The following is a 25,328-nucleotide window of genomic DNA, read 5'->3' as shown; positions in this document are numbered from 1 at the left end:
AAGCCAGGATATAGGAGACACAAATAGCTCCAACATGTAAAAGAGATTTACAGTGGTTAGGTGAGAGTTAGGCACGTGAAAGCTAGGAAGGAATGGCTTTGTGTTTGCCTACACAATTGTTCTGAAGTTTCCTTTGGATGTATTGAAATGCAGTTTCCATAGGTCAGTGACCTGTGTTTGTTTTGCTTTCCCTCAAGAGCTCTCTAGCTCATTTTACAGCCAGATACAAGGCAGGATTGATATTGTTTGTGCAACTTCTGCTGTCTTTTTTAACAGTCAGGCTTCTAGTTTGTAACCAGGGGGTAATGTGTTAGTGAAATCCATTTACTTTAATACTTCTGAAGCCACAGTTCTTGTGCTTGTGGGGTTACAGAGAAGAAATGTTCAGGAATTGTGCCCATTTGGACCACTAACAGTAATCTTTTCCTTCCCGTTTTATTTATTTTGTTTTCAATAACTTGCTGCAACTCCTGGGCTATGTCTTGTCATTCCTGCTCAGTGCTTGCTTCTTTACCTACTAATTTTAATTAGTATTCCAGCATCTTTAGTCAGTGCAGAAGGCTTGTGGTGATTCCCTCCCCCCCATGGCATAAAATGAAGCCAAGAGTCTGAAAGATGGGTTTTGGCCTGAATTTGCAGGGAATTGCAAGAACTGAGTCATAAGGCTCAGCTCCCTTTAAGCCTATATAGCATAAATCATGATAAGGCAGCCTGTGTTCCATAAACTGTTCTCTGCTACTGACAGGAAAGGAAAGGGGTTGGGAGGCAGAGTACGTCTTGTTTCAGGATAAGTTACCCTATTTTGTAAGCTCAGTGAAGTGCTTTTGTGCTCTTGATTTAGATGATAATCCTTGGCTGAAAAAGGAGTGGATGATGGCCATCGTGCTGCTGTTGTGTACTAAAATATCCTTATCCTGTGATCACGTCTCTGGCTAAGGTTTTGATTTCCAGTCTTGTATGGACAAAAATACAGGATGCCTGGTTTTCTTAACATCTTGTTTTGGAGAAGCAATGCCTTGCCCATGCCTTTCCTTTCTACTGCATTTGGAGCTGTAGCTCAAAAGGATCTTTGGTTGTGCCTCATTCTGGTACATGTGGATCTGCCACGTTGAGATGCTGGTACTGAGGTGTACAAATTACCTGTTGGCAAACACAGTGAGCATGTTCTGATGCAGTTCACTCCTGCTCTCAGCATCACTCCTCTGCTGAGGAATTGTCTAGAAGGGATCCTCTTTTGCTGGGGAAATGAGCAAACCAGCATGTGAAGTTAGCTTTTAACCATGAGCCTGGGAATTGGCAATAAAAGCAAGGACACACAGTAATTCTTGATTAATGAGAAGAAAATGTTTTTTTGATAAAGTTGTGAAATACTGGCAGCTGGTATTCAGATCTTTTTTCACATGAGGAGTTGTCTAAGAGAGACGAAGGATGAAGTACAGCTGTAATAATCTGCTGAGTTCCTACTACTGCTCTATAAATAATTTTTTTGTACTTCACTATTAAATGACTGGACAGTAAAACTTGGAAAATATGGCAGATTTTTGTGGTTCTTGCACTCTGCAGCAAAAACCAGTTTGGAAGAAACACACCACAGAGTAGAAAGTTAACCTAGAAGGATCTGGTGAGTGTCTGTTTCCCATGCTCTTTGAGGATTGTGTATCACAGAATAAACTACAACCCAATTTAATAAATCTAGGAAACCCTTTAAAAAGGGAGACAGTAAAAGGCCATTATTGCAATTTGATGCAATTATGGAACTACTGGGTGGAGTTGGGAACAGACTGAGTAGTCTGTAGTCTATGCAAATAAGCAGGAAAAAAAAATCCAGTTCTCCTAGCAACCTAATTTTGCAGAATATTCCTTACCAAGAGTAGATCTGGTTGGAAATAAAGTGAAAATGCATAGTTGTAAAGTGCACAGTATGTTAAATTGAATTAAGACCCAGCACTTTGCTCCTGCTCTGCTGGAGGGTCATGCAAGTGCTTTTTCAGCCTGGATCAAATACTGTTTAGACTTCAATTATGAATGTTTTTAGAATATGGATCAACTTACTAATACATGTTAGTGTTATAGAGAAAATACTTTCTCATTATAAGTTCATTTAAAAGTAAGATATGGTTGGTGAACTGACAGAATGAGATTGAGGAAAGTGTAGGTTGCCTACTTGAAAGAAAACCAAAATAAATTCAGTCTCCAAAAAGAATTCTAGTTTCCAGATTTAAAAAAAAAAGACCCAGACAGGCTTGTAATGTTGCTGATGATGTACTTGAGGGAAGGGATGCCATCCTGGGGAACCTTGACAGGCTTGAGAAGTGGGCCAGTGGAAACCTCATGGAGCTCAACAAAGAGAAGTGCAGGGTCCTGCCCTGCAATCCCAGACACACAACAGCTTGGAAGGAGAAGGGATTGAGAGCAGCCCTGGGAGAAGGACTTGGGGATGATGGTTGTTGAAAAACTCGCCTTGAGCTGGCAGGGAGTGCTCCCTGTGTATTTTCAGTGAAAATGGTTGCAATCTCATTAATATGGCTGCATATTAGATAGTAAATTATGCAATTTGCTATAATAGCATTTAGTGTAACAACATTCACAAATATTTAACTTCTGAAGTTATTGTGGTATGACATTTTGAATATTATAAGCAGAGATGGCTCAATGCCAGTCATTTTGTGGAAACAGGTTCTGTGGACACAACTCAAACCATGATGGTACCACTTCAGAAAAAACCCAGGGCTCTCTGAGTTGTGGAACCAAGCAGTTATGAATTGCTAAAATCACAGCTGCTGTTTCAACCTCCATTTTTTGACCCTTGCACTTGCCTGGTGTAAGTGGCTGATGTAAGAGTCTGGAGGGAAATGCAGTGTGTGCTCAGGTAATTAAAGTCTGTGATATAACACATACCCAATGGAAGAAGGAATTCAGGTTGCCCTAGCATCTGTAAGTCTTGCATTTGCTAATTTAAGTGCATGACTTAGCTGCATTAATTGGTCAAAAAAAGTCTCAGATCCCACGGTGGACAGTGAATTCTCTGCCTGATGTTGGCAGCTGGCTGTGTAATCTGAGACTCTGGAGGCTGTAGTGCTGCTGCCTTTAGGGGCAGTTTATGATAGCTGGCAACAAAGAAAGGTGATGCTTCAGACTGATATGCCTACTCTGACACTTGGTTTCCTACTCAAATAGCTGTAAAATAGATGTTCTTTTAAACTAACTCTTTAATGTGCTTCAGAAGGTTCTCTAAGGATTACTTTTCTGTGAAAGTGGTATTTTTTTCAACAGGACAGTCGAAGACAGGTCTGTACTGCTAGAACTAGTTTCCTGTTGAAATTGAAACACTTGTTTTACCCTCCCTCTATAATTTAGGTCATTATCTAGCCTTTAGCAAAAAACTCTGAATGTTGTGTTTTAAATAAGGAAAAGAACATTCCCATTGTCCTAAGCAGCCCCTCTTTGCATTAAAAGCAGATGACTCTGTTCCAGGAAACCCCAGAGTGTACTTTGGATTAAAAACTTAGGCATGGTAAATAAGCCTCAGAATTAAAAAGTCCTGCATGACTGGAAATTATGACTTCATGGTGTCTGTTAGACTATCTGAGCTGCCTCAGAACATATCTGGAGCATGTTCCCCCATGAGTTAGTGGCTGTAATTTGTAATGGTCGTGCCATGAGCCCCCCAAATGTCAGCATCCTATTTACTTGCTTTTCTGGAGATGTTTTAGGTCTCCAGTCTTGGAGCTCTTGGAGGAATGTAGCATGTGATATGTAGAAGGGATAACTCCCCAGGCTGAGCTGGCATAGAGTTGTTTTGGATATCCTGATTTATTGGATAAAGACGTTATATACGCTAACACAGAAATTGCTTGTATTTGTCATGTTTGCTGGAGAGATGGACCTCCACTGTTACAGTAAAAAAAAAAAAAAAAGCACTGTTTCTTGAAGTAAAATTGGAATATTGCTGATGTAAGTAAAAATGTAATGGTTTATTTATTAAGGTTTTCCTAAGGTGAGTGATAACCTGCATTTTTCAGGAATCTTCCAGCAGTATTGGTAGCAATACCTTTTGGGGCATGAGGTGCATGGTATATTCCCTGTGTAGTTTGAGAGATGGTTTTATCATGTTTACATTTATATTTGGTATTCTGTGGCTTGCTACCAGGTTGTATGAAATGAGAAAGAATGCCCATGATGTGTACTGCTCACGAGGCCCCGTTCTAATGAGCAGAAGTGGTTCTGTCCTGCACAGGAATGAGCATCATTCCTGAAATGTCTGGTTTTGTTGCTTTGCCCACACCAAGTGACTTCCTCTGATCTTTATTAATTGGGTGCTTATTCTTGTTTGACATGTGAATACGTTACAGGCCGAGATGGAGGTCTATATTAAGGTCAAATAAGTGCCTTGTAAATGTTATGCAGAGTTATGAGGGGAATTTCTTACTGGTTCTGGGAGCAAGATGAGTTCTTGAGAGACACAAGTAATGCAGTTAGTTCTGTTTTGTCAAAGTAGTGATACTGAAAAATGCATTACGGGGAGTTCTGTCTCCATTTAAAATGTTTTATATTGAGGAATAGACTGCTTGGAAGATAATACTTCTGGAGTTCTTTTCTCCATTTGGTCTCAACTTTGTGCTATTACACCCCATTATAAATTATCTGAGTATCTTTGTTGTATCCTGCTGTTTGAAATACACAGGAGCATACTCATAATTACTTCTTAAGTTGCAAAGTTTAATGGTCGAATGTTGACTTACTTTAAAAAGTAAGACAAGGGCCCTGTCTCTCTTAGAAAAACCAAAGTGGTCTCCTGACATTCCACTTTCTCAGAATCTTTTCCTAATAAATAAAGTAAATGAGTTATTATGTTTGCCTATTTTTTTCAGTTGCATTCAGTGTTTCTCCTTGTTGTCTGCTGCACTTTTGGTTTCCATCACTCTCCTCTTGGTCCTGACCTATTTATATGCACTTGCTCCCATTGAAGGTATGATAATTTCTGCCTCTCAAATCTCCTCAAACTCATCTGGGAATAGAGCACTGCTGGGGGCAGTGGGGTGCCCTGCCTTGGATGTAAGATGTTATGATCATAAGCTACCACAGTAAGCAAAAATTGGGTTTGTACTACTTGCACACAACATGAAGTGATGGCACCAGTCAGTGCTTGGAGTGCTGGCCCAGAAACTGCTGTCTGAGCTGTTGTCAAAGAGAGCAGTGATCAAGTGTGTGCCTCAGCATCTGCCTGCTGCTGATCTTCCCCTCTCTTCCACCCTTAGCTGCTTCCTTTCTTCCTTAAACGAGTAAGATCAAGCTTCACTGCAGTCCTCTGGAGAAAGCACTGTCCTCTGCTGGCAACCCCCGAGGCTCAGTGAGGAAATGTTGCGTAAATTCACTGATCACAGGGGCAAGAAAGGTTTTTTTATCTTAGAGCACAATGTAGCAGCATACCAGCTTATGCTAAAATGGAGGGAAACTGGACTTAGACATATCTTCAGTGGTCATGCCAGCTTGTCAAACCATGACATGTGAAGAGAGTTCAGTGCCCTGTGATGTGACACTGTGACTTACAAGGTACACACCCAGCAACTTCTCTATACTTAAGATAGCAACAGTAGTGACAGTGGGTGTGGTCTGGGTGTACCCCAGAGTTTTGCAATACACTGTGCACATATTTGTCTACTTTGAGCTTTCAGGATTCAGCCCTTTGCCCTAGTAGCTTTTAAATGGGGCCTGTACCATGAGCTGGTTAAAGGAATGGGTCAAATTCAATACCTTAGCATACAGTCAGCATGGGTGTGTCATGCTCTTGATCAGTGCCCACTAACTGTGCTTGGTGCAAGCCCAGGAGAGCCCTGCTTTCGCTGTGGAGAAGTTCCTCTGTTAGAAGCACACTGGTGATTTGAGTTCACCTAGTTTGAGATTTTTGCAGTGAAGCCTAAATTTAGGACAAGCTCCCATTAACTAATTTTAACACTGCTGCTGCACGAGGTGCTGTGTCGAGTTACTGGCACTGGTGAGGGTAGCCAAGGCTTGTCTGGATGCTCTAAAATAGCATGTGGACTTCAGGCCCATTTTTTTTCCTCCCTAGCTGTATTAACATAATGCTGCAGGTATGTATTTTGCACTGCCTCCCCTTTGTAGCTGCCAGGTTTCCCCCACTGTGGTTAAATGTGGCCTGACCCAGTGAGCTGAGCCAAGTCTGCAGAGCTCTTAACACCTGACATTTTTTTTGCCTTGCTGCCAACTTTGCAGTGGTCTGTGGCTGCACTGCAGGGACAGCAGAACCCTGAGCATGCCAGGTCACTGTGCAGCATCCACATTGCTGTGTGGCCGTGGTAGGGCTGAGGGCAAGGACACCCTGATGGCAGCACAACTGGGACGTCTCTATGGGCAGTGGGATGAGATGGCTCCTAAATGCAATGACAATCATTGTAACCTGGTGGGAATATAGATCTTTCAGTCTACAAAGTGTGTGGAAGCATGATGTAGGCCATCCCTGATGTCTGCAGCTACATCCCTGGGTGGGATGGGGGCAATCTGGGCAAGGCAATGGTTTTGAAACCTTCTCAGAAGTGCTGCAAACTGGTAACAGTCATGCAATTCCACAACAGATAGTATCCAAAGCTTCATTTTAACTGCAGAGTTGTTCCTTCAGGAATATAAGCCAGCTACTGTTTCCAAGCTCTTACTGTTTTTCCTACGGAAGTTGAAAAAAAATGTTGAAAGCGTTAAAAGCAAATGAAAAGAACTGTGTTTGAATTGTGCATGGTCTGTGTGGTGTAGCTACAGCATGAATTGTCTTGAAGAAGATGAGAAAATGCTATCTAGTCTGAGCTTCTATACTTTACCTGATAGAAATTAAAAATATTTGGATATATAATACAATGCAGTAATCCTAAACAGTCTTGAATGCAAGTGTGAGAGCACCTTTTTCAATATCTAGGCTTTGAAGTTAACAATTACAGTTTAGATTTTTATTCAAGTTAAGCCATAAATTGTGTTTAGGGTTAATGTTTTGTTGCCACTTTAAAATTTGAAAGAAAGGATGCCACTCATTTATGTTGGACTGTGATAAGTATCATCTTCATCTTGTATGTTTTTTAAATGTAAGGTAAATACCTTAGACTAATGAAAACAAATACTGTAAGAAAGTATAATTATGGGACAACTGGAAGTTGTCATGGTTTGGCCCCAGCTAGCTGCCAAGTACCATGCAGATACTTGTTCACCACCCCACCAGGAAAAATGAATGTTTAAAATGATGATCTCTCCAAGCCTGCCTATTTTATTTCAGGTTTATGACTCCGACTGTTGCGACAGCATTCTTCTGCAGCTGCGGGAATATCTGCCAAAATACTTCGGTGTCTGGTCACCACCTACTGCACCAAATGGTACTGTTCTAATTTTATCTCTTAATCCAAACCTCCTGGAGAAATTTTCTGGAGACTGATTTTTGGCAGTTGTGAGCTCTGTAGGGCTTTTTTGGGCTTGTTTTGGAACCCACTGACATTCCCTCTAACACGTGGTTCCAGTTTGCAGTCCTGTGGCTGGGTTAGATCTTTGGAGTCTTCCTCCCAGGGAAGATGGGGTGTTGCTGTTTGTACAGCAGAGGTTTCCTGAGTAGCTGGGCCTGATGGACATTGCCCCAGAGCTGGGTGAGGTCGTGGTGGGGGAGTGGGCTGGTTCCATGGTTGTGTGCAGCCAGGTGATCAAAGGAAGAAGCACTTTGTGGGTGTGGAAGAAAGGAAGATGGATACTCTGGGGCTGAGGAAGCATTCAAGCTGGAATCTGCTGCTGTTTCTCCAGAGGTTGGATCCCATCACTGTGCCTTACCACCCAAAGCACGCACTTCAGCAGGTGTCGTGGTGGGGAGTGCTGCTTGTCATCCTGTGTTACTGGTTTCAATGAAACAAAGATCTTAAAATCTGTGTTTGTATAATATTAGGAGTCAGGAAGAAAAGGGTGCTTTTGGTAGAACAGTTGGAAGATCATCTCTTCAAGAGAAAATATATATTGTTGTATTAGAAAGTAGATTTTCTTCTGGGGACTTTTCTCATTCACAGTTGGAAAATGAAGGTTCTGGAACACACAGAAACAAAGGGATGCCATGGAGTCCATTTGAATAAATGGGCACCAAACTAGATGCCATGCTCCTTTAAAATGTCTCTGTCTTCTGCTTATGCTATCACTTGATAGACTTGTTTTCCAAAGAAGTAGTAAGACAGTATCCAAAGATATGGTATAATATCTACAAGAAAAAATGAAAACAAGATTGTGTTACTACCAGCAGTTTCTTAGCTCAGATTTGCCTTCATGCTTTCCTGCTTGGCACTAACTCTAAATAGCTCTACAAGAGCTATTTTTCCTTCCCTCACAATTTAATGTGTTATGGAGTTCACCTAATATTCCCTCTCAATTGCAAATGATTTTTTGCTATTTGCGGTATGATCTTAAGATGTGGAAATATGTGGTCTAACCAAGAGACAGTAATTCAACACATTGCTCATTTGCTTTGGGGATTCAAACGCACTGTGCACCATGGGGCTGGATTTTGGAAGGTCCCCCCCAGTCATTCAGACATAGGAATTAGGAATAACTGTTTAAAGGAGGAGAAACTTCTAGTTTTGTTTGTTTTGCTTCTTGAAAAGGCTGTGTGCTATCATGAGGCCTCTTCATAGAAAGCTGTGGCCACAGTTCAACCAAAACACTGCACTGCCAACTCTTATCTGTAGTATTAATGAGCTTTGTGTAGTCTTGATAGAAATCAAAGCTGCTGCAGATGATGGAGCTTAGCAGAGTGTGTGTGTATCTTGTTCCTAAATGTAGATTGAAGATATATTTGTAGGTTTGCTGCAGTCTTGATGTTGGAAGCCTGACCTTTCCCTTGGCAGTCACTGCTCTGCAGGCTCTGGCATCACAGCTCTGTGCAATCCAGTAGTAGTGAACCCAGTAATTTCCTATTGTTACTAAATTAGTCATAGGTGACTTCCGAAAAAACAAAACTTAGTCTACTCTCAACTTGATTTGTGGCCCTTTCTGAGTTTCAATGTGACAGGTAAGCAGGAATTGCAGTTTGTGAGATGAAGAACATAATTTAGTTTCTTAGAGAAATATTTAGAGAGAAGTGTCAGCATTCTATACTGAAATATAGGTGAGTGGATGAAATTGCTAGCTAAAAGGGGTGAAATGTATGAAGTGTAAATGAGAATGTAGGAAATATGACAGAAAAGATGGACTCCCAGTATCAATGCAATTTGTAAAATAACTCCCATTCTGCTGAAATCACATACCCAGTGCTATTGCAAAGGAAATGGAGGTAGAGGTGGGATGCTGTTTTCCTAAGCTAGTCTGAAATGGGTTGGACTTGAAATTTAGCTTCACTGGCGTTGTGGGTATTTGGATTTTATTCACAAAGCAGTGGAAAAGTTGTTATAAAGATGTAGGAGCCATCTGCTGCTGAGTTTTCTGAGTGTGGCTGCCTAGTTGTTGCCCTTTTTTATTTTCTTTAGTTTTTTTTAAGTAACTTCCCTGCTGCTCATTTCATACTGTTACCCAGTTTTGTTGCCTAACCTCTGAACAGGATAGATACATATAACCCAGCTTCAAACCTTTCTTTTCTTTCTTTGTTGCTGTGGGCAATTGTGGCTTTTCCCTGCTTCTTGTGTTTTGAGAGGTGTCTCCTAAGTTATGAAAAGGAATCAGATGCCTCCAGTGAGTTTGTCTCTTCTGTCTCCAGGGAGGATGGAATGCACTGGCATGTCTCTGCTGAAGTCTGCAGTGGTTCATGCCGTGGATACTTGCTGAATTTTAGTGGTCTTAGCTTTATTTCCTTTGGGACTGTAAAAAATGTGTAAATAATATGTCAAGGCACACCCTCCTGCCATTGGTAAACAGAAAAGGACAGGGCAAGTCTCTGATGATTCATTTATTTAAATCCTTGAAATGTATGGTCAAGACTATCTAGCAATGCAAGTTTTAATATAAAAATCTTGATGAATTTCTGCCTACATGGGGTTTTTTAATTTAATTTAGTTTGAGATAGAAAATGCATCATTTCCTGAAGCACACTGGGTCAGCAGGGCACTACATAATAATTTAGAAAGTCTGAATTGCTTGAAAAATCTGCAGGTTTTTGTTTAACCAAGCAAGGAGAAGGGAGGAGAGCCCTCTAATTACCTGGGATGTGGTGCAGACTCACTGATGCCCTTGAGAAGTACACTTATGGTCAGAGCTTCAGAGGTTTGCAGTAACTGGGGAGTGAAAATGGGGAGCAGTTGATAGATATGTGAGGGTGAACTTTGTTTGCCTTAGTCTCAGTGCTTGGAGGGATCATAGGTAACTGCTGGAAGTGAAAGTCATGTACCAGTATTGTGGGTTTGGGAGCTGTTTCATTGGACTGTTGAATACAGTGCAAATAAGCACCAAGGAGTGCCAGGAAAGATGGAGTGTAAACAATTGATCCATTTGTTTGAAGCAATCATCAGAAAAAGTAACTTGCTTTATCTGGGTGGCATTACTCTGCCAAAAAGGACAAACAGCTTTGTGAGAGCAGAGGGATGTGTCAACAGATGCCTAATTCTGAGCTAGCACTTAGCTAACAAAAAAGATTTAATTCTAGAAAGTGTGAAAGAGATGAGAAATTTCTGGATAATTTACAGGCTTTGCCAAATAATTAGTGTTTCCCAGGATTGGTGTTACCTACAAAGGTAATTTAATGCTTAATTAAAAAAAAATTGTTATGTTTTTAGGAGGTCGATGAGATAGTTTAAGAAATCTGGAAAGGATGGGGAATAACAAAGTGACAGATATTTAGGACTTTAAAGCATTTGGGAGGTGCTGAATGTTGGTGCTGTATGGTTAAAAGCAGGAACTAGATCAGAGCAGCAGAGGACAGCAGATGCCAATGGGTACCTATGGAAATAGATGTTTTATTCTCCTTTCTATATGGTTTTATTTTAGGGTTGATGAAAACATTGCAGCTAAACAATTTGTATTTTTTATTTCTAATAGTTTGATCCTGGGGTGCTCTCCACATGCTTCAAAGCATTTTGGAATTGGTGATGAAGGACTCCAGCCCTTTTCTGAGACTTTTTTGCAACCTCCCATGTAAACTTGTGACTCTTTGCTTTTGAGAGCTATGTACTGAAAACCTTGACCTTTATTTAGTTATTTTCTGCATTGTTTTAGAGTGATGACACAAATCTGTTGATTGCAGTGATTTCTGTAATATGCAAAAATAGTCGGAAGGATGACACTTAGATTTTTACAATTTTTGGTTTAAGAAGAGATAGCTATCAGATTTTATGGACTCCCCAGGTATTGGTAGTGGTTTCTCCAAGTCCTGCAAAAGCTGTGCTAATATCTGACTGGATTAGACCTCTGTATAACAGCTTTGAAGAGTAGAAGCAGCACCTGCAGTTCAGGTGATACAGAATATGCTGCCTGGTAGGGAGAGTATTTGTCCTGCTTCTCCTTTGGGAATATTCAGTGGGCAAATATCAAGTGTGTTGGCTTCCTAGGGCTCCTCAAAGGTAGCTATGAGTTATTTCAGCTTGAATGTATTCCTGCAGCTGTAGTTAGTGGGTGAGCTAGCCCATAACAAAACACTTTTTGCTGTAGCTAGATTGATCCTGTAGCCCAGAGGACATTGAAAGCTGGGGGAGTGAGTTAGTGGAAGAGTAGTTTTGTTTTGTTTTTTTTAAATTTTTTTTTTAGTGTATTGGTTTGACATGTTTTCCTGAAAATGACTACATTAACAAGGTGCCTAGTTCCATTCATACAGAAAGCAGGCAGCTGAGGATTAAATACTTTGTGAGAAATCAGGACATTTTATTATGATGGTGTAAAAACTGAAGTTCTGTTAGGACTTAAAGTAGTAGAAATCCCTTTCATTTCCTTTCCTTAGGAAAGTGTTTCTACTTATTAAGTGTAAATGAAATGTTGCTTGTTCCTTTTATCTTGACTGGGACTTTTGGTTTGTTACCTGTCTGTACAGCTTTCAAACAAGGTACTTTGTGCCTCTTTTTAAACTTGAACTAGTTTGGCTTTCTCTCACAATCCCATTTTAGATCATACTGCAGGAATGGGATATAATACAATGGTTTTTTGTGTTCAAACTGCATTAAAGCCAAAGAAATACATTTATGGAGTAGGCTGTACTGGAAAGAAAAGCAGATATGAAGTTTGTGCCTGGTGACAGGTGGATTTACAAAGCACATCTGGTGACAGGTGGATTTACAAAGCACACATGAATAATGAGACCATGTTGAGGCTGTGTGTTGCCTTGGTGTCTTAGCAAGGGTTGGAGGTGGGTGCTGCTGTCTCACTAGCAGGGTTGTCTGAGAGCTAGCTTTATACTGACTCCATTTCCTTCTTGAGTTCTGATAGTGAGTGTGGGGGTCATGCTGGTAATGGTCATTTTCATCCTTTGAATCTTCAGGTACTCCAAGTATTTTTGGGGTTTCTTAGTCCAGCTACCCTCCCAAAGGGCTGTTAGAAATGGATGAAAGGCAGCCTAGGATTCCAAGAGCATTTTCTCCTAAAGGTGTGTCATGAGAAATAAGTGTAGATGGGAGTGGGATAAAGAGAAGCAGAATGAGCTGCACTTCAGACCCTGAAGGCTAGGACTGAAATGTTTTCTTCATTTTTAAAATGACACAAGAGACCATCGGAATTGCGAAACCAGCCACACAGCTGCAAAAGCTGCATTTGTATGTGGTTAGTAATGCTCTTCGTGATATGTTAATGACTTAGTGAAAGCTACTCAGGGATTTTATCTGGGCAATAATTTGAATTTGAATGCTAGGTTAATGCATGTTAATTGTATGCAATTTTCTTAACAAGAAAGCATTTAGAGTTTCATTGCAATAGAATTTGTGGGTGTCAGTGACCATGATTTAGCCTGCATTCAGAGACAAATTTGACTCTTGAATTCATGTGATATTAAGCCTTAAACTATTCACATTCCTCCACAGGTGCTCAGCAGAAGCTATGTAATTATTTTGCTATGACCCACTGTTAACAAAAGTTTTGGTTTTTTGACAGATACATATCTAAAACTGGAAGATGTGACCCGTAAGTTTAATAAGCCCTGCATAATGGATGTAAAAATTGGTCAGAAAAGTTATGATCCCTATGCTTCAGCAGAGAAGATACAGCAGCAGGTCAGCAAGTACCCGCTGATGGAAGAGATTGGCTTCTTGGTTCTTGGAATGAGGGTAAGAACTTCTGTCCTCACTTTCAGTTTATGCTCAGGCCTTTTGTCCCACACCAGGTACAGCAGCTGGTTTTCCTAGCAAGCAGCAATCCTCTTGAGCTGTACATAAATACAGTGTTACCTGAATGTCTTGGTAGTGCTGGTGTCAGCTGTTGGGTGAAGTCAGTTCCAAAACACTGCCCTGGTTCAAAACAATTATTTAATTGGCTGTGTCCATTAGGGCAAGCTATTTGCAACCTGGGCACTGTATAGGTATACAAGAGAGGGGCTGGGTATTTAAAACTGAATATAGTTGCAACTAATTCTTCACCACCACAACAGATACTTAAAATTATTAAGTGGATTTTTGTGTGTTTGCTTTCTTTCAGGCTTACATCATGGATTTACGTACTGAACCAGTCTTTCTAATAATTTAGTAATGAGCTGTGTCCTCCACATTTTTCATCTTTATACTCTGCTTTTAAATAAAAATAATTTTACATATTTTTTTGTGTTTAGGGAAGAGTCAGTAAGCTCTCAGAGGCGATGCATATAGCCATGAACAGCTGCTTATGTTTTGCATTTTAAAAAGTTTTCCATCAGAAGGAAACTTTTTTTGATGTTTACACACTCAAGGAGATTGTCAGGGAAAGGTTAGTTGGGCATGTAGACATCCCTATAGCTCTTAATACCCTTAGAAATACTAAGAGTCAGTAAGTGTGTATTGGCTACTTTAAGACTTCAACATAAAGAAAAGCTGTACAGAACATTTGTGGCTCAGTAGGAGAAATGTGTTGATGTCACTGAGCTCCTGATGGAATCCAAAAGTAGTTTTCTTTGCAGTGATAGGTACAGGAATAGTTTTCTTTTTGATGTGGGATTTTTGTTTTTCCTCTCACACACAAAGCCAGGGCTCCTCAAGCTGTGCAGCATAAATGGCTGGAGGCTTTGATAAGCTTCCCCTTTGCTGTTCAATAGCAACAGCAGCCAGGTTGCACCATTGTTCAGGATAATTCTAATATCCCTGTAATGTTTTGTGCAGAGCTGCCCAGCCTCCCAGCCCTTAACTCTGCCTTGAGATAAGCTGCTATATAAATTATAGTGGTCATGAGTAGTAATTACGTAAGCCTGTGAGCAAGAGTGTGGGAGTTAAGTCAAAAAACAGCCAAGCAGTTTAGATGGAAAAGGAAGGTTAGAGATTACAGCTTTGGGTCTGGTTGATGTCATTATGTAACCTTTCTTATCTCATTTGTAAAACAATGTTCTTCATGTCCTCTGTTTCATGACAGTGCAGAAGGAATGATTGATTGCTTCTGTGGTATGCCTGTGGCTATTGTTTCTAACACTGTCACTCATTTGTGTCTTTCTCCTGTTGCAGAATTTTTTTCAATCCCCTAATTGAGACTGGATGTATAATGATGATTCTCCCAGGTAGTGCAGTTTGCCATCCAATGTTTAACTAGATGAGATTTGGATTTTTGCCTTTGGCACCCAATTGGATGTTGGAAGTTGTTTTCCAAAGAGATTTGAAAAGGTTCCTCCTGCCCTCACACATCACTTGGCAAACTGAATTCACAAGGCATGTTCTCTGCCTTTTGGTCATGGAGTGTTCCCTGTGCTTGCTTTATTTTTGCAACCTTCTGGCCATACTATAAAACACTTACACAGATATGTACAGCCCAGAACAGCTCACGTGCTGGATGAAGGCTGCTCCTGTTCACTGGACAAAACATGATGTTACAAAGAAGTACTGGGGTTTGGTTTTAATCTCTCCATTCAATGTTTTTTTTACCAGGGAGGTGGTCTTGTGTGGTAATTTTTTACGAGGCAAAGGAGAGAGCCAGGAAAAACAGAGAATGTAGCTATGTTTTTTCTAAAGCACCCATTGTATAAGTTGTCATGAAGAGATACAAGCAAAAAAGTGTTATAGGTGGAGGTTTTAGCCCAGAATCTATTTACAGTGTATTTTTACCAAAAAGGCTATTGAAACAGCCTTTTTTTATGCATTGGTAAACAAGCAGTCATCTGTTCATATATAAAATGTGTGGTGTGTCCTTAAAAATAGGAGCCTCCTGTCTAGCCCAGCATTAATTTATGTACACAGTTCTGGCATTTAAACTGTATTTAGCTTAACACACTGAATAGACAGAATAAATGCATGGAAATACATTTAGGAAGCACAGTTATTTCATAACATTGTTTAACAACACGATTCTGTACTTAGTGGAGAAGTTCCTTTCTTTAAGAGATGCCCCTGGATCCCTGGAATGTCCAAGGGCAGGTTGGACAGGACATGGAGCAGCCTGGTTTGGTGAAACCTGTCTGCCCATGGCAGGGGATTGGAGCTGGGTCCCTTTGAAACCAGATCATTCTGGGATTCTCCCAGAGTGGACATGATTTGTTGTGCAAGTAGTTAGACTTTATATAGAAGTTGGAAGTCTCAGATACTGTTGCAATAGCAAAAATACAAATTGTAATACGTTTTCAGTAGCAGTCATGCAGACAGGTAAGAAATCCCTTTGCAGCACAGGCAGTGTTACATACAGAGCATTCTGCAGGCTGTTGAGTGCACCACAGTATGTGTGGGCTGTGCTCTCATTTCAGATTCACAGTCCTTTTGCAATCCACAGTTCCCAGATCCTGCAGATTTTCTTTTGTTTCCAGGGCATCAATTGCAATCTCACTTACTCCGAAATATTTCTGAAATGCTGTTTTAAAGCACAAACTGGTGATTATGTAATTTTACCATTATAATCCATCATTGACTTCTATGTTTGTGCCTATGAATATGCAGGCAGTAATGTATAATAATCAAAGCTGGTTTTACAAGTGAATTTTTTAATCTATAGCACATGATTCTGCAGGATATTTTCAGATTTACTGTAACTGACTCTATTTTATGAGGTTTTTATGAACTCCTCCTTGTATTGTGGTAATTTTCACAAGCTCTGATCTGCTAGTAACAAGATTTAGGAGGGAAGTCATAAAAGTATTAAATTTTGCATCTACTGTTCAGATTCTTCTAGACTGAAAAATTACCAGAACTGGGGTTTTTACATTTATAAATCTAATTCTAGCTTTGATGTTTAAGGAAACAGGAAGACAAAGCAAAACAAAACCTAAAAGAAAACAAACATCCATGAAACAATAAATAATGAAATAAATAAAACCCTAAGCCAAAGAAACCAACCAAAAGCCCTGAAAAAAAAAATCTTCTAAACTGGAGCAGGTGGTCTTTTATTGCATAAAAGAAATTTATTCTAATGAGATGCTTTGTGAAAGTTCTGGGAGTCTAAAATTACTATATTAAGCTGTTTTAAAGATGGTTCATGATTTAATTGCAGGGTTGTAGTTTCTCTTATTTAGGAGATTAATAGTCTGCTTTTCCACTGGATAAATTTCAGCATAATTTCATTCTACAAGTTATTTGTGTAATGACTTGACTAGAGCTGTATATTGACTGTCAGAGCATTTGGGGGTGTAATCAGTCATGTGAAGCACTCAGTCAAAGTAGTCCAGAGGAACAAAGAAGCAAAATGGGCAGAGTAATATCCAAGTATAATCTTGGAAATGAGGGAGCAGGGATGCATCCTTCTTGTGCTGGATTTTCAAGGCAGCAGGAAGCAGGGATGTGTGTACTTTCATCATCTGTGGTCTAGGTCTAGCTACAATACATTAAGTTTAAAAAAAGTAAAAATGAGGGAATGAGATGTTGAGGTAAATGGATTTGGATAACTGGGCATGCTTTCAGCAGCAGTGTTAATGTGAGAGCGTTACTATAAAGCAGAGATATATCAAAGAAGAGAATGTTTATTTAACAAAATTTCCCCCTTAGTTATTTTTTTCTTCAAATCCTTGCTTTACTTAAGGCTTGTTGAAACTCTTTAAGTCTTGCACTGTGGCAGGATGAAGGGCCTGCAGAGAAGCCTGGGTTACTTGAGCATGAAGGAAACATGTATTTATATTGGGACAGTGATGGGGTACAGGCATGGGTGTGGCTCTTGACCTGGTGCCAGGATTGTCCCTGCAGAGCTGGGGGATGGATGCTGCTGTTGGATGTGCCTGGATGAGTTGGGGTGTCACCTGCTTACCCCCACTTTCAGCTTGTGGCTCCAGCTTTGGTAGCAGCTGGGTACTGACAACAGCTCTCATCTTGCATAGTAAGAATACATAGAAATGGCTGATGAAGCAGGAGGTTTCTTGAAGGCAGTGTTTTGTAGCTTATAGAAAGAGTTTTGTCTTGCACTCTGCAGGAGACCTGCCAGTGCATACAGAGCAAACACAAAACAAGCTGGGGCAGGTGGACAAGAAATGAGATTTTCCTATCTCATAATTTCTTGGCTGCTGTTAAGGTTACAGATCTGACTTGACTTGTTGTTCTGACAGAAATGGGCTAGTACAGACAGCTGCAACAACAGGGATGCAGGAAAAGCTTGGTTCAGAGGCAAAGTGTCACTTTGGGAAGGGTTAATAGCAGATGATTGGTGGTGGCCCTGTGAACAACAGCACAGTAGAGCAAGAGGTCTGTCAAATAGGAAGTTGATGTTAGCCTCCTGCTCCTCCAGCACAGCCACCTGTGTTTGGCTGGGTGAGGGAGGAGCAAGGGCTGGTGAGAGATTGTTTCTGTTTGAGCTGGGCTTTCAGCTCCCTTGCTTTCACAATGGGGTGTAATGTATCTGTATTTGAGTGAGGTTTTCCAGAAATGTTCAACTAGTCCCTTCCTGCAGTTGTGCAAAGTCTCAAGGTGGTGGTCAGAGATTGTTTTTGTGATTATGCAGATCTGCTGTCCTTTAATGCCACTGGCTGCAGCCAAGCCTCTTGGTGACTTTGGCCCTTCTGAGTGCACAGGGCAGTTAAACACAGACATTACACTCAGCCTGTGCCTCTGGGACTTGTGCTTTGTCACTGACTGCTTTGTATAGTTAAAAATGTGCTGTTAATGCAGCATGCACATCTGCCTCGGTGTCTGTAAGAGATACAGAAAGACATTTGGGGAATGGGTTTGTTCAAATTATGAGAAGAGGTGGGGTGGCTTCTCGGGAAGCCCAGCTCAGAAGCACAGGGTCTGATGTGCTGCCCCAGCATTTCTTTGGAAAACAAAATGAGCTTGCAGATTTTAATCAGTGTGTTTGAGCTAATGCCCGTGTCAGAAAAACTGCAGCTCCTAGGGCAAGAGATAAGGAGGGTTCTGGTAAACAAGATGATTTGGTCAGGTACTGCTGCAGTGCTGATGTCTGCAGAAAGCTGCCCCTTGTCCAACTACATGAGAACACTTAATATCATTAAAATGAAGGCACAGCTAATGAAAACTTAGATGTAGTCTTCAGACTCGTGATTCTCTTTCGAAGCAATGTTATTCTTTATTTAACTGCCTTTGACTTGTAGCTCTGTAAAAAGTTTTGAAACTTTTGGTATGTTTTTGAAGGTTACTTTGGTACCTGAAGTATTTACATACGTAATCTTTGAGTTTCTGTGTTGTATGCTGGTACTTCTGTCACATGCTTTGGAAAAAAAAAAAGCAAAAACTAAGTGCAGAAAAATTATTTTTCTTGTGAACCCAAAATCACAGTTGTCAGATGCAGTTTTAAAATAACTCATCTCTGCTATGGCCTTCTTCATTTCATAGACATGGAGGCTTCAGTTTCTCCAAGTATTCTAACAGCGTGAAGTGTCTCTGCTACTGGATTCAAACATTTAGACTTACAGCTGTTCACGGCCCCTTCAGTTCATAAAATCAATCTTTTTGTTAAAATAAAAGCTATTTGAGACTTCTTCCTAGCTGCTTTGCAAAACAGGAGGTGGGGATCTGTGTAATTATCCTGGATTTATTGTTGTTTGGATGGTGAGAGACTTTGGGGTGGTGGGCTGTAATGAAAACAGGGAATTAATTCTATTTTCTTTATTTAATGTTCCTGTAATATTTCTTTTTATTGCTGTTTCTCTTTTATGGACTTTATTGGTTGGCTTCATGAATAAGGCCCCAGAGGAGGGATGGGGAGCAGGCACCTCAGCAGTGTGCCCTGACTGGTTCAGTGGGATCCTCTCTGTTCACAGCGGTGAAGGGAGGGCAGGGCTGTGGAGGGGGTGGATGCCACAGGAATGGGTGGTCTGAACAAGTGCCAGGCACCAAGTTCCTGCCAGAGACAGCTGCCTGCTTGGTAACACCATTATTTCTGCAAATGAAAATTGTCTGCACTCTCATAAACAAATTATACTTGGGCCTTGCTGCCTCGCACATTGCTGCTATGGAAATATTTCAGTGTGGGAGAAAATATGTCTATATGTGAAGCAGTTTTGAATTAAGTTCTGAAGCTTGTACAATTCCTGATATGGACAAAACTGTACCCATGTGAGTTGCCTCCCGTTCAGATGAGAGCTGCAGTACTGCTGTTGATGCTGGAACCAGCTTTTGCCTGGCTGCTGCCATTTATTTAGTGCAGCCTCATTTGTGCTGACAGTTGCAGATGTGTCTTAGGGGGTTGGGCCTTGGTGGTCACTCACATACAGCAATTCTTACTGTTTAGCTTTTGTGCTAAATAGTTTTATAATTTTAAGAATAATTGCATTGAAAATTTTGCTTTGTTGTCTTACTGATTTAACATCCACAGTAACACAAACAGGAGTCTGATAGTTTCAGGTCTCAGTTGTGATTTGCAAGGCCTTATAAAAGAGTTCCCTGTAATGGGCACACAGCTTTTTGCCACCACCAGCACGTCTCTAGCACAGGAATGCTGTAGCTTGGAGCCAAGGACTGAAGGGAGAGTTTTGGAGAGCACTTTTTTTTTGCTGGGCACTGCAAGAAACTTAATAACTGCGAGGGCTAAATATTTTGTGGCCTGTCTGTGAGGTGTCTCTTGCTCTGCAGAAATACTGGTGCTTCAGAATACATAGGGACACCCCTTCTTGCCTCTTTCAGGTGTACCACGTGTCTTCAGACAGCTATGAGACTCAAAACCAGCACTATGGAAGGAGCTTGACCAAGGAAACAGTGAAGGATGGTAAGTAACAGAATTGGGGTGTGCTTGGATCTTTTCATTTAAATACTGATTTATAGAACTGTGTGGAAAAACTGTTCTGGGTGTTCCTGTTTTAAAAGTCCTTTTTTGTCCTCAAAGACCCTCAGATGGGTCTTTGGCTGTTCCCTGTAGTATTTGAACTGTCAACCTGAAATTGTGTGCAGTTGGCTGTAACAGCAGTGCAGAATACAGGAATTTCATCCTTGTGTCTCTTTTGCTACTAATAAGGGAGAGAATTCTAGAATTCAGCTTCTTTGCAACTTTGAAACGCTAATGAAATAGAAATCTTTAAAAAGTATTGTGTTTTTATTATAAATATTTTTTTTCTCTAGTTGTCCTCTGTGAATATCTAAGTGTATTTTCTATTAGAAGGCTACTACAAAACATCTTTCAGTTCAAAGGACTTTGTCAGTTGAAGTCAAGTCACATGTTGCTCTACATTGACAATTAATAAAAATGCTGCCATCGTGGGGCTGTTTGGTGATAATGATTGCAGACTTAGTAGTTGACACCTGCTCACCTGTCCCCCAGCAGGGGATAGAGGGTACACACACAAACACACTTGTAATAACAAGCTGCTTGAGCCTGTTTATTCATGGAGAATTTAATGGGTCCCTGCCCAAAACTGTCCAGACCTTTGTTCAGCTGACCTGGGAGCAGGAACCGTGTTCTTTCTCTGTGTGCTCCATACATTTAGTTCTACTTACAACCCAAGCCCAAGCTGTAGTATGACACAGCAGTGACATGACTGAAGGTCTCAGAGTTCTTAGGTTCACTTTGGGTTTAGTTAGTAATTGGCTGAATAAAAACTACCTGAATGGTGTCTGTTCCTTCAAATCAGAACTATTCTCATCCCAAATGACAAAAAAATTGTTTGCTTTCCGTTCAGAAGTGAAAATAATCCCAATGTGTGTGCATTTCTTGCAGGCATCTCAAAGTTTTTCCACAGTGGGTACTGCTTGAGAAAAGATGTGGTAGCTGCCAGCATTCAGAAGGTTGAAAAGATTTTGGAGTGGTTTGAGGGCCAGACACAGCTCAACTTCTACGCAAGCTCATTGCTGTTTGTCTATGAAGGTTCATGCCCAGCCACAACCGTGCGGCTCAGTGATGTCACCTTGGCAGAGAAGAGAAGAGTGCCCAAAGGCCTCTTAGCAGCTGGAGACGTATTGGAGTACAATAATAACATCCATGTCATAAATTCTACAGAGAATGGAAAAATCGAAGCCTCTGTAGGTAAAGGCTTGTCTAAATTTTATGCACTTCACAAAAAGGCGTGCTCCAAAAGGCACCACAGTCAGCTCTCGCTAAAAGTGGAGAACTCAGAGCAAGACAATGTGTGGAAAACCAGCACATGCATTACGCAGGAGCACCTGAATGGAAATGTTCTACCCCAACTGGAAAAAGTTTTCTATCACATGCCAGCAGAGCCCAAGGAAAGTGCAAATGTCGAAGTGCGAATGATCGATTTTGCTCATGTGTTTCCCAGCAACACAAAGGATGAGGGCTATATTTATGGTCTGAAGAATCTCATCACAGTACTGCAAAATATTTTGGATAACTAAATTCTTTGCTATGTTTTTTATTGGGGGCCAATGATAAAGAGCAACAACATGAAGAATTTCTGCACTTGTAATGCTGTATAACTGGGTTTGTATTGTTCTATATTTTATTTGTCTTTGTACTTTTGGTAGAAGGGTTTAACTTTTTATAATTTCACTCAGGAAAAATATTGATAGTTAATTAGGAAGTGTGAAAGGATGAAGATACTTGAGATAAAGCAGGATAAGTAAATTAATAGAATGAAATGTATGTGGTTGGCTTAAGTCCAAGGTCTACCAGAAGCAAGGGTTGTGTTAATTCCTCTAATGACTTTAGCATAGATGACATATTTGCCCATTTAGCCTTGACACTGAGCCACATCTCCATTAAGAGGTGTTTAGAAAATAGACTGAAAGTTGTAAGGTGCAGGATTGATGTCCTCAGTACTGCCCTTGTGTTTACTGTATTTGAATAACTGGAGTAACTCTGCTTGGAGAGAAATCCCATTCTGAGTCAGCAGTCTCACCTGAAGCCAGTGCATCCCAAAGTGCTTTTCCATGTCACGGGACAATATTGTTGTTCTTTCAGCCCTTCCCCCTTCGTAGATGTCTGTAGCTGGTGTTCACCACAGATGAGCTACCATGTAATTTGTGTTGAGGTGCTAAGAAAATGCTGGAGTACAATACCATAACAGGCTTAAACTGCACAACTTCCAGAGAAACTGTTTGTTCCTAAGAACGAGCGAAAGAAGGCAAATGCAAGATGTTCCAGGAACTAATTTGGATTAGGAGATTATGTCAGTCTGTTAATGGAGTATGTGATGCTGTGATTAAGGAAAATGTCTCACTCTGTTGTTCTCGTGGCCCTTCTCCAACAGCATTGCTTTAAAAAGCAAACCAGTAGAATGGGGAAACAAGTGTTTAGGGTGAGCGTGCAGAGCTCTCCTGGCTGTAAGCCTCTTGCATTTTTGCAGTGAGTGTTTGATGCTTCAGCACTGACTGGAACCTCAAGCAACAGAGGCAGAGGAGCCTCCTGCGAGATCGTCCAGCCTTGGAGCCACCAGCTGTGCCACCCTTGTGCCAGAGGAGCTGTGGCTCTCCGTCCTGGGCTCCAGACACTGCAGGTTTCTTTATTGACACACAGGCAGGCTGTGTAATTTGAAAGCTGTCCCATTTCCCTTCCTTTTCACAGGAAAAAGTCAACGTTTGTGTGGAATGCTTGAGATAAGGATGATGTATCCAAAGCAGTTTTGGTGTGTCTCTTCTGTATGTTGTGTAGGTGGCTGTGCTGCCATGCATTTTACAGTGAGCTGTATGAAAAGTGGGAATGGAGGAGTCCTGCCATCCCTAGAACAAGATTTTAATGCTTAAAGCATTTCCAGGACGAAAATGTTTTAGAATGGACTTGGTCATTGGAAACACACATCTTTTTCATGTGGACTTAGTGACCCTGTGGCCTTGCTGCTCTCTCTGTATGATGTTCTGCACTATGCACTCAGCTGTGTTCACATCTTGACAAGGTCTTCATTGGACATCTGTTTTCTACATGACAAAGAGATTCATACTTTTTCAAGCAAATACGCTGTTTTAAATAAAGCTGAATTTTTAGCTCTATCTGAGAACTTGGGTTAATTGGGAGAAACAGGGTATTACTATGTGTAGAATTACATGATTTAAACTTTGGAACTCATGTTGGCCAACACATTCAAGAATGAAACCAACCTTTTAGTAACATGATGTTTTAGAAGTATGGAAAAAGGGGCTTGCAGGAAGGGTGAGACCAGTGTGTTAAAAATTTTATGTGAAATACAGTGAAGTCTGAGGGGGAAAGTACCAGGAAGAGAGGAACCTTTTTCCTACCTGGTATTTCTCTTGCACCTTATAGTTAATATATTCCCAACTCTCTGTGAATTAATTTAAGCCATATTCTAGAAAGAGTTTGTGGTTTTGTTTGCTTTGTCACTCTGTTATGATTTTGTTGTTTATCCCTTAAATAGTCAACACTAGAGTAGTCCTGACTGGTAGTGGCCTGGTATGATAAAGGTACAAGGTTTTATAGGAAAATATGGGCAAAAACATTTTAACATCACCATTTTTGTCCTCCCTAATTCATCTCTTCTGGGTTTTAATCCATTTTGTACCAGAGAAATGAGGCATTTTCCTCAAGTCAGTTATTGGAAAATGATTAGTATGCACTTAGCACTCTCCTGTCTCTGCTTTAAGATACATGTCCTCAGTGTTTGAATGCTCTTTAAGTATTGATTGTTTTGTTGGCTATGGCAGTATTTGTAACACGCCTGGAATATTGTCAATCTGTCAGAATATTTTGAATAAAAAAATTTTATCATGGTTTTTGTACCAGTAGTTATTATGAATGTATTTCTGATAATTTAAAGTGTAGCTTGAGAAGTAACAGTATTTTTTATTGGAAATTGTGTGAATAAAGCTTGCTGTGGAGATGTTTGGGCATAGTGGCAGCTGTGAGTTTGAGCCTGCAGAGGCCTTGTATTCACACTGTTCTTGCAGATTTTAGACTTGGTGTGTCTTGTGTCTGAGCCAACTGCTTTCAGTTGGAAATGTATTCACAGAAGTCATTAAACAGAATATGTGATTAACCAGAAGATGAAGAGGGAGACAGTGGGTCACTGAACTGATGCACTCCCAATGACTGATCTCCCTCCCTCTCAGCAAAGCCCCTTTTGCTCTCTGGACAGATATACGGACAGGCAACCATGACATGGAAATCTTTATGGGAATGGTTACAAGGCTTGTAGGTGTTTACATCCCATAAAACAGGGGCTGCTGCCCCAGACTAGTGTGGTGTAGCTGGGTGCTAGGCCTGCTGAGGAAACGGATGATTTTAAGCAATAAGAGTTGGGTTTAGCAGAGCTGACTCTGAAAGAGGAAGAGCTCACACAGCATTGTCACTCATGGACTCTGAGAATGAATTCAGGCTTCTGCCTAGGTGGTGTGAGGACTGTGCTTAGGATTACCTAAGGGGAACTTGAGTTGTAAAAATTTTTATGAAAAGCATTTACAAATGTATTTTTGAATATGGGTGAAATTTGTTGCATAAATTACATTGGAAGTTACTATACCACTATGAAATACTTAAAATAATTTAATCAATTTGTTTTATGAACTGGAGACTTTACTGATAGTTGTGATTCTGATTTAACTTGCACTGTTTTAGTTTTTTCTACTGTAATGTATAACAAGGGTGTTCTTTTCCATAATCTCACAGTTTCATGGAGAATTTTTGAAAGTACTGAGTAGATTAGGAAATCTATTTCCCATTAATTTAACAGAGTTCATATGTTCTTAAAACATTTCATTGCATGTAATATTGTAAGTAATGTTAACATGCTACAAATCCAGACCCCCAGTAAAACTTCCTCAGCTGCAGAGAGCTCTTGATGTGATCTGGGTTGTGCAGAGTTCAGAATGGGACTTTTCAGGTGTCAGGGCTGCAGTGGTGAAGGAACGGCGTCAGGTGTGCAGGAGTGTTCACATTGTGAACCTAAAATCACTGGCGTGACTGGCTCCCTTCGTGATGTGAAGCACAATCAAATGTAGGAAGATGCTGGAAGAATGGAG

The 25,328-nt window shown here is 40.6% G+C and overlaps 1 protein-coding gene across 1 annotated transcript in view; it reads left to right on the top strand.

Moving 5' to 3' along the window:
- The window catches only part of IPMK (inositol polyphosphate multikinase), a 34,294-nt gene extending 10,099 nt beyond the window's left edge, over positions 1-24,195 (top strand). The window contains exons 3-6 of the mRNA XM_064429962.1: positions 7,277-7,373; positions 13,027-13,199; positions 20,094-20,175; positions 21,121-24,195. Of these exons, the coding sequence (XP_064286032.1) occupies positions 7,277-7,373; positions 13,027-13,199; positions 20,094-20,175; positions 21,121-21,755 (987 nt within the window). The 3' untranslated portion in view covers positions 21,756-24,195. The remainder of the gene's footprint in view (positions 1-7,276; positions 7,374-13,026; positions 13,200-20,093; positions 20,176-21,120) is intronic.
- The last annotated feature ends 1,133 nt before the right edge of the window (positions 24,196-25,328 follow it).

The sequence above is a fragment of the Passer domesticus genome, chromosome 8 (assembly GCF_036417665.1).
Source record: "Passer domesticus isolate bPasDom1 chromosome 8, bPasDom1.hap1, whole genome shotgun sequence".
Lineage (NCBI taxonomy): Eukaryota > Metazoa > Chordata > Aves > Passeriformes > Passeridae > Passer > Passer domesticus.
This window is presented reverse-complemented; position numbering and strand designations above follow the sequence as displayed.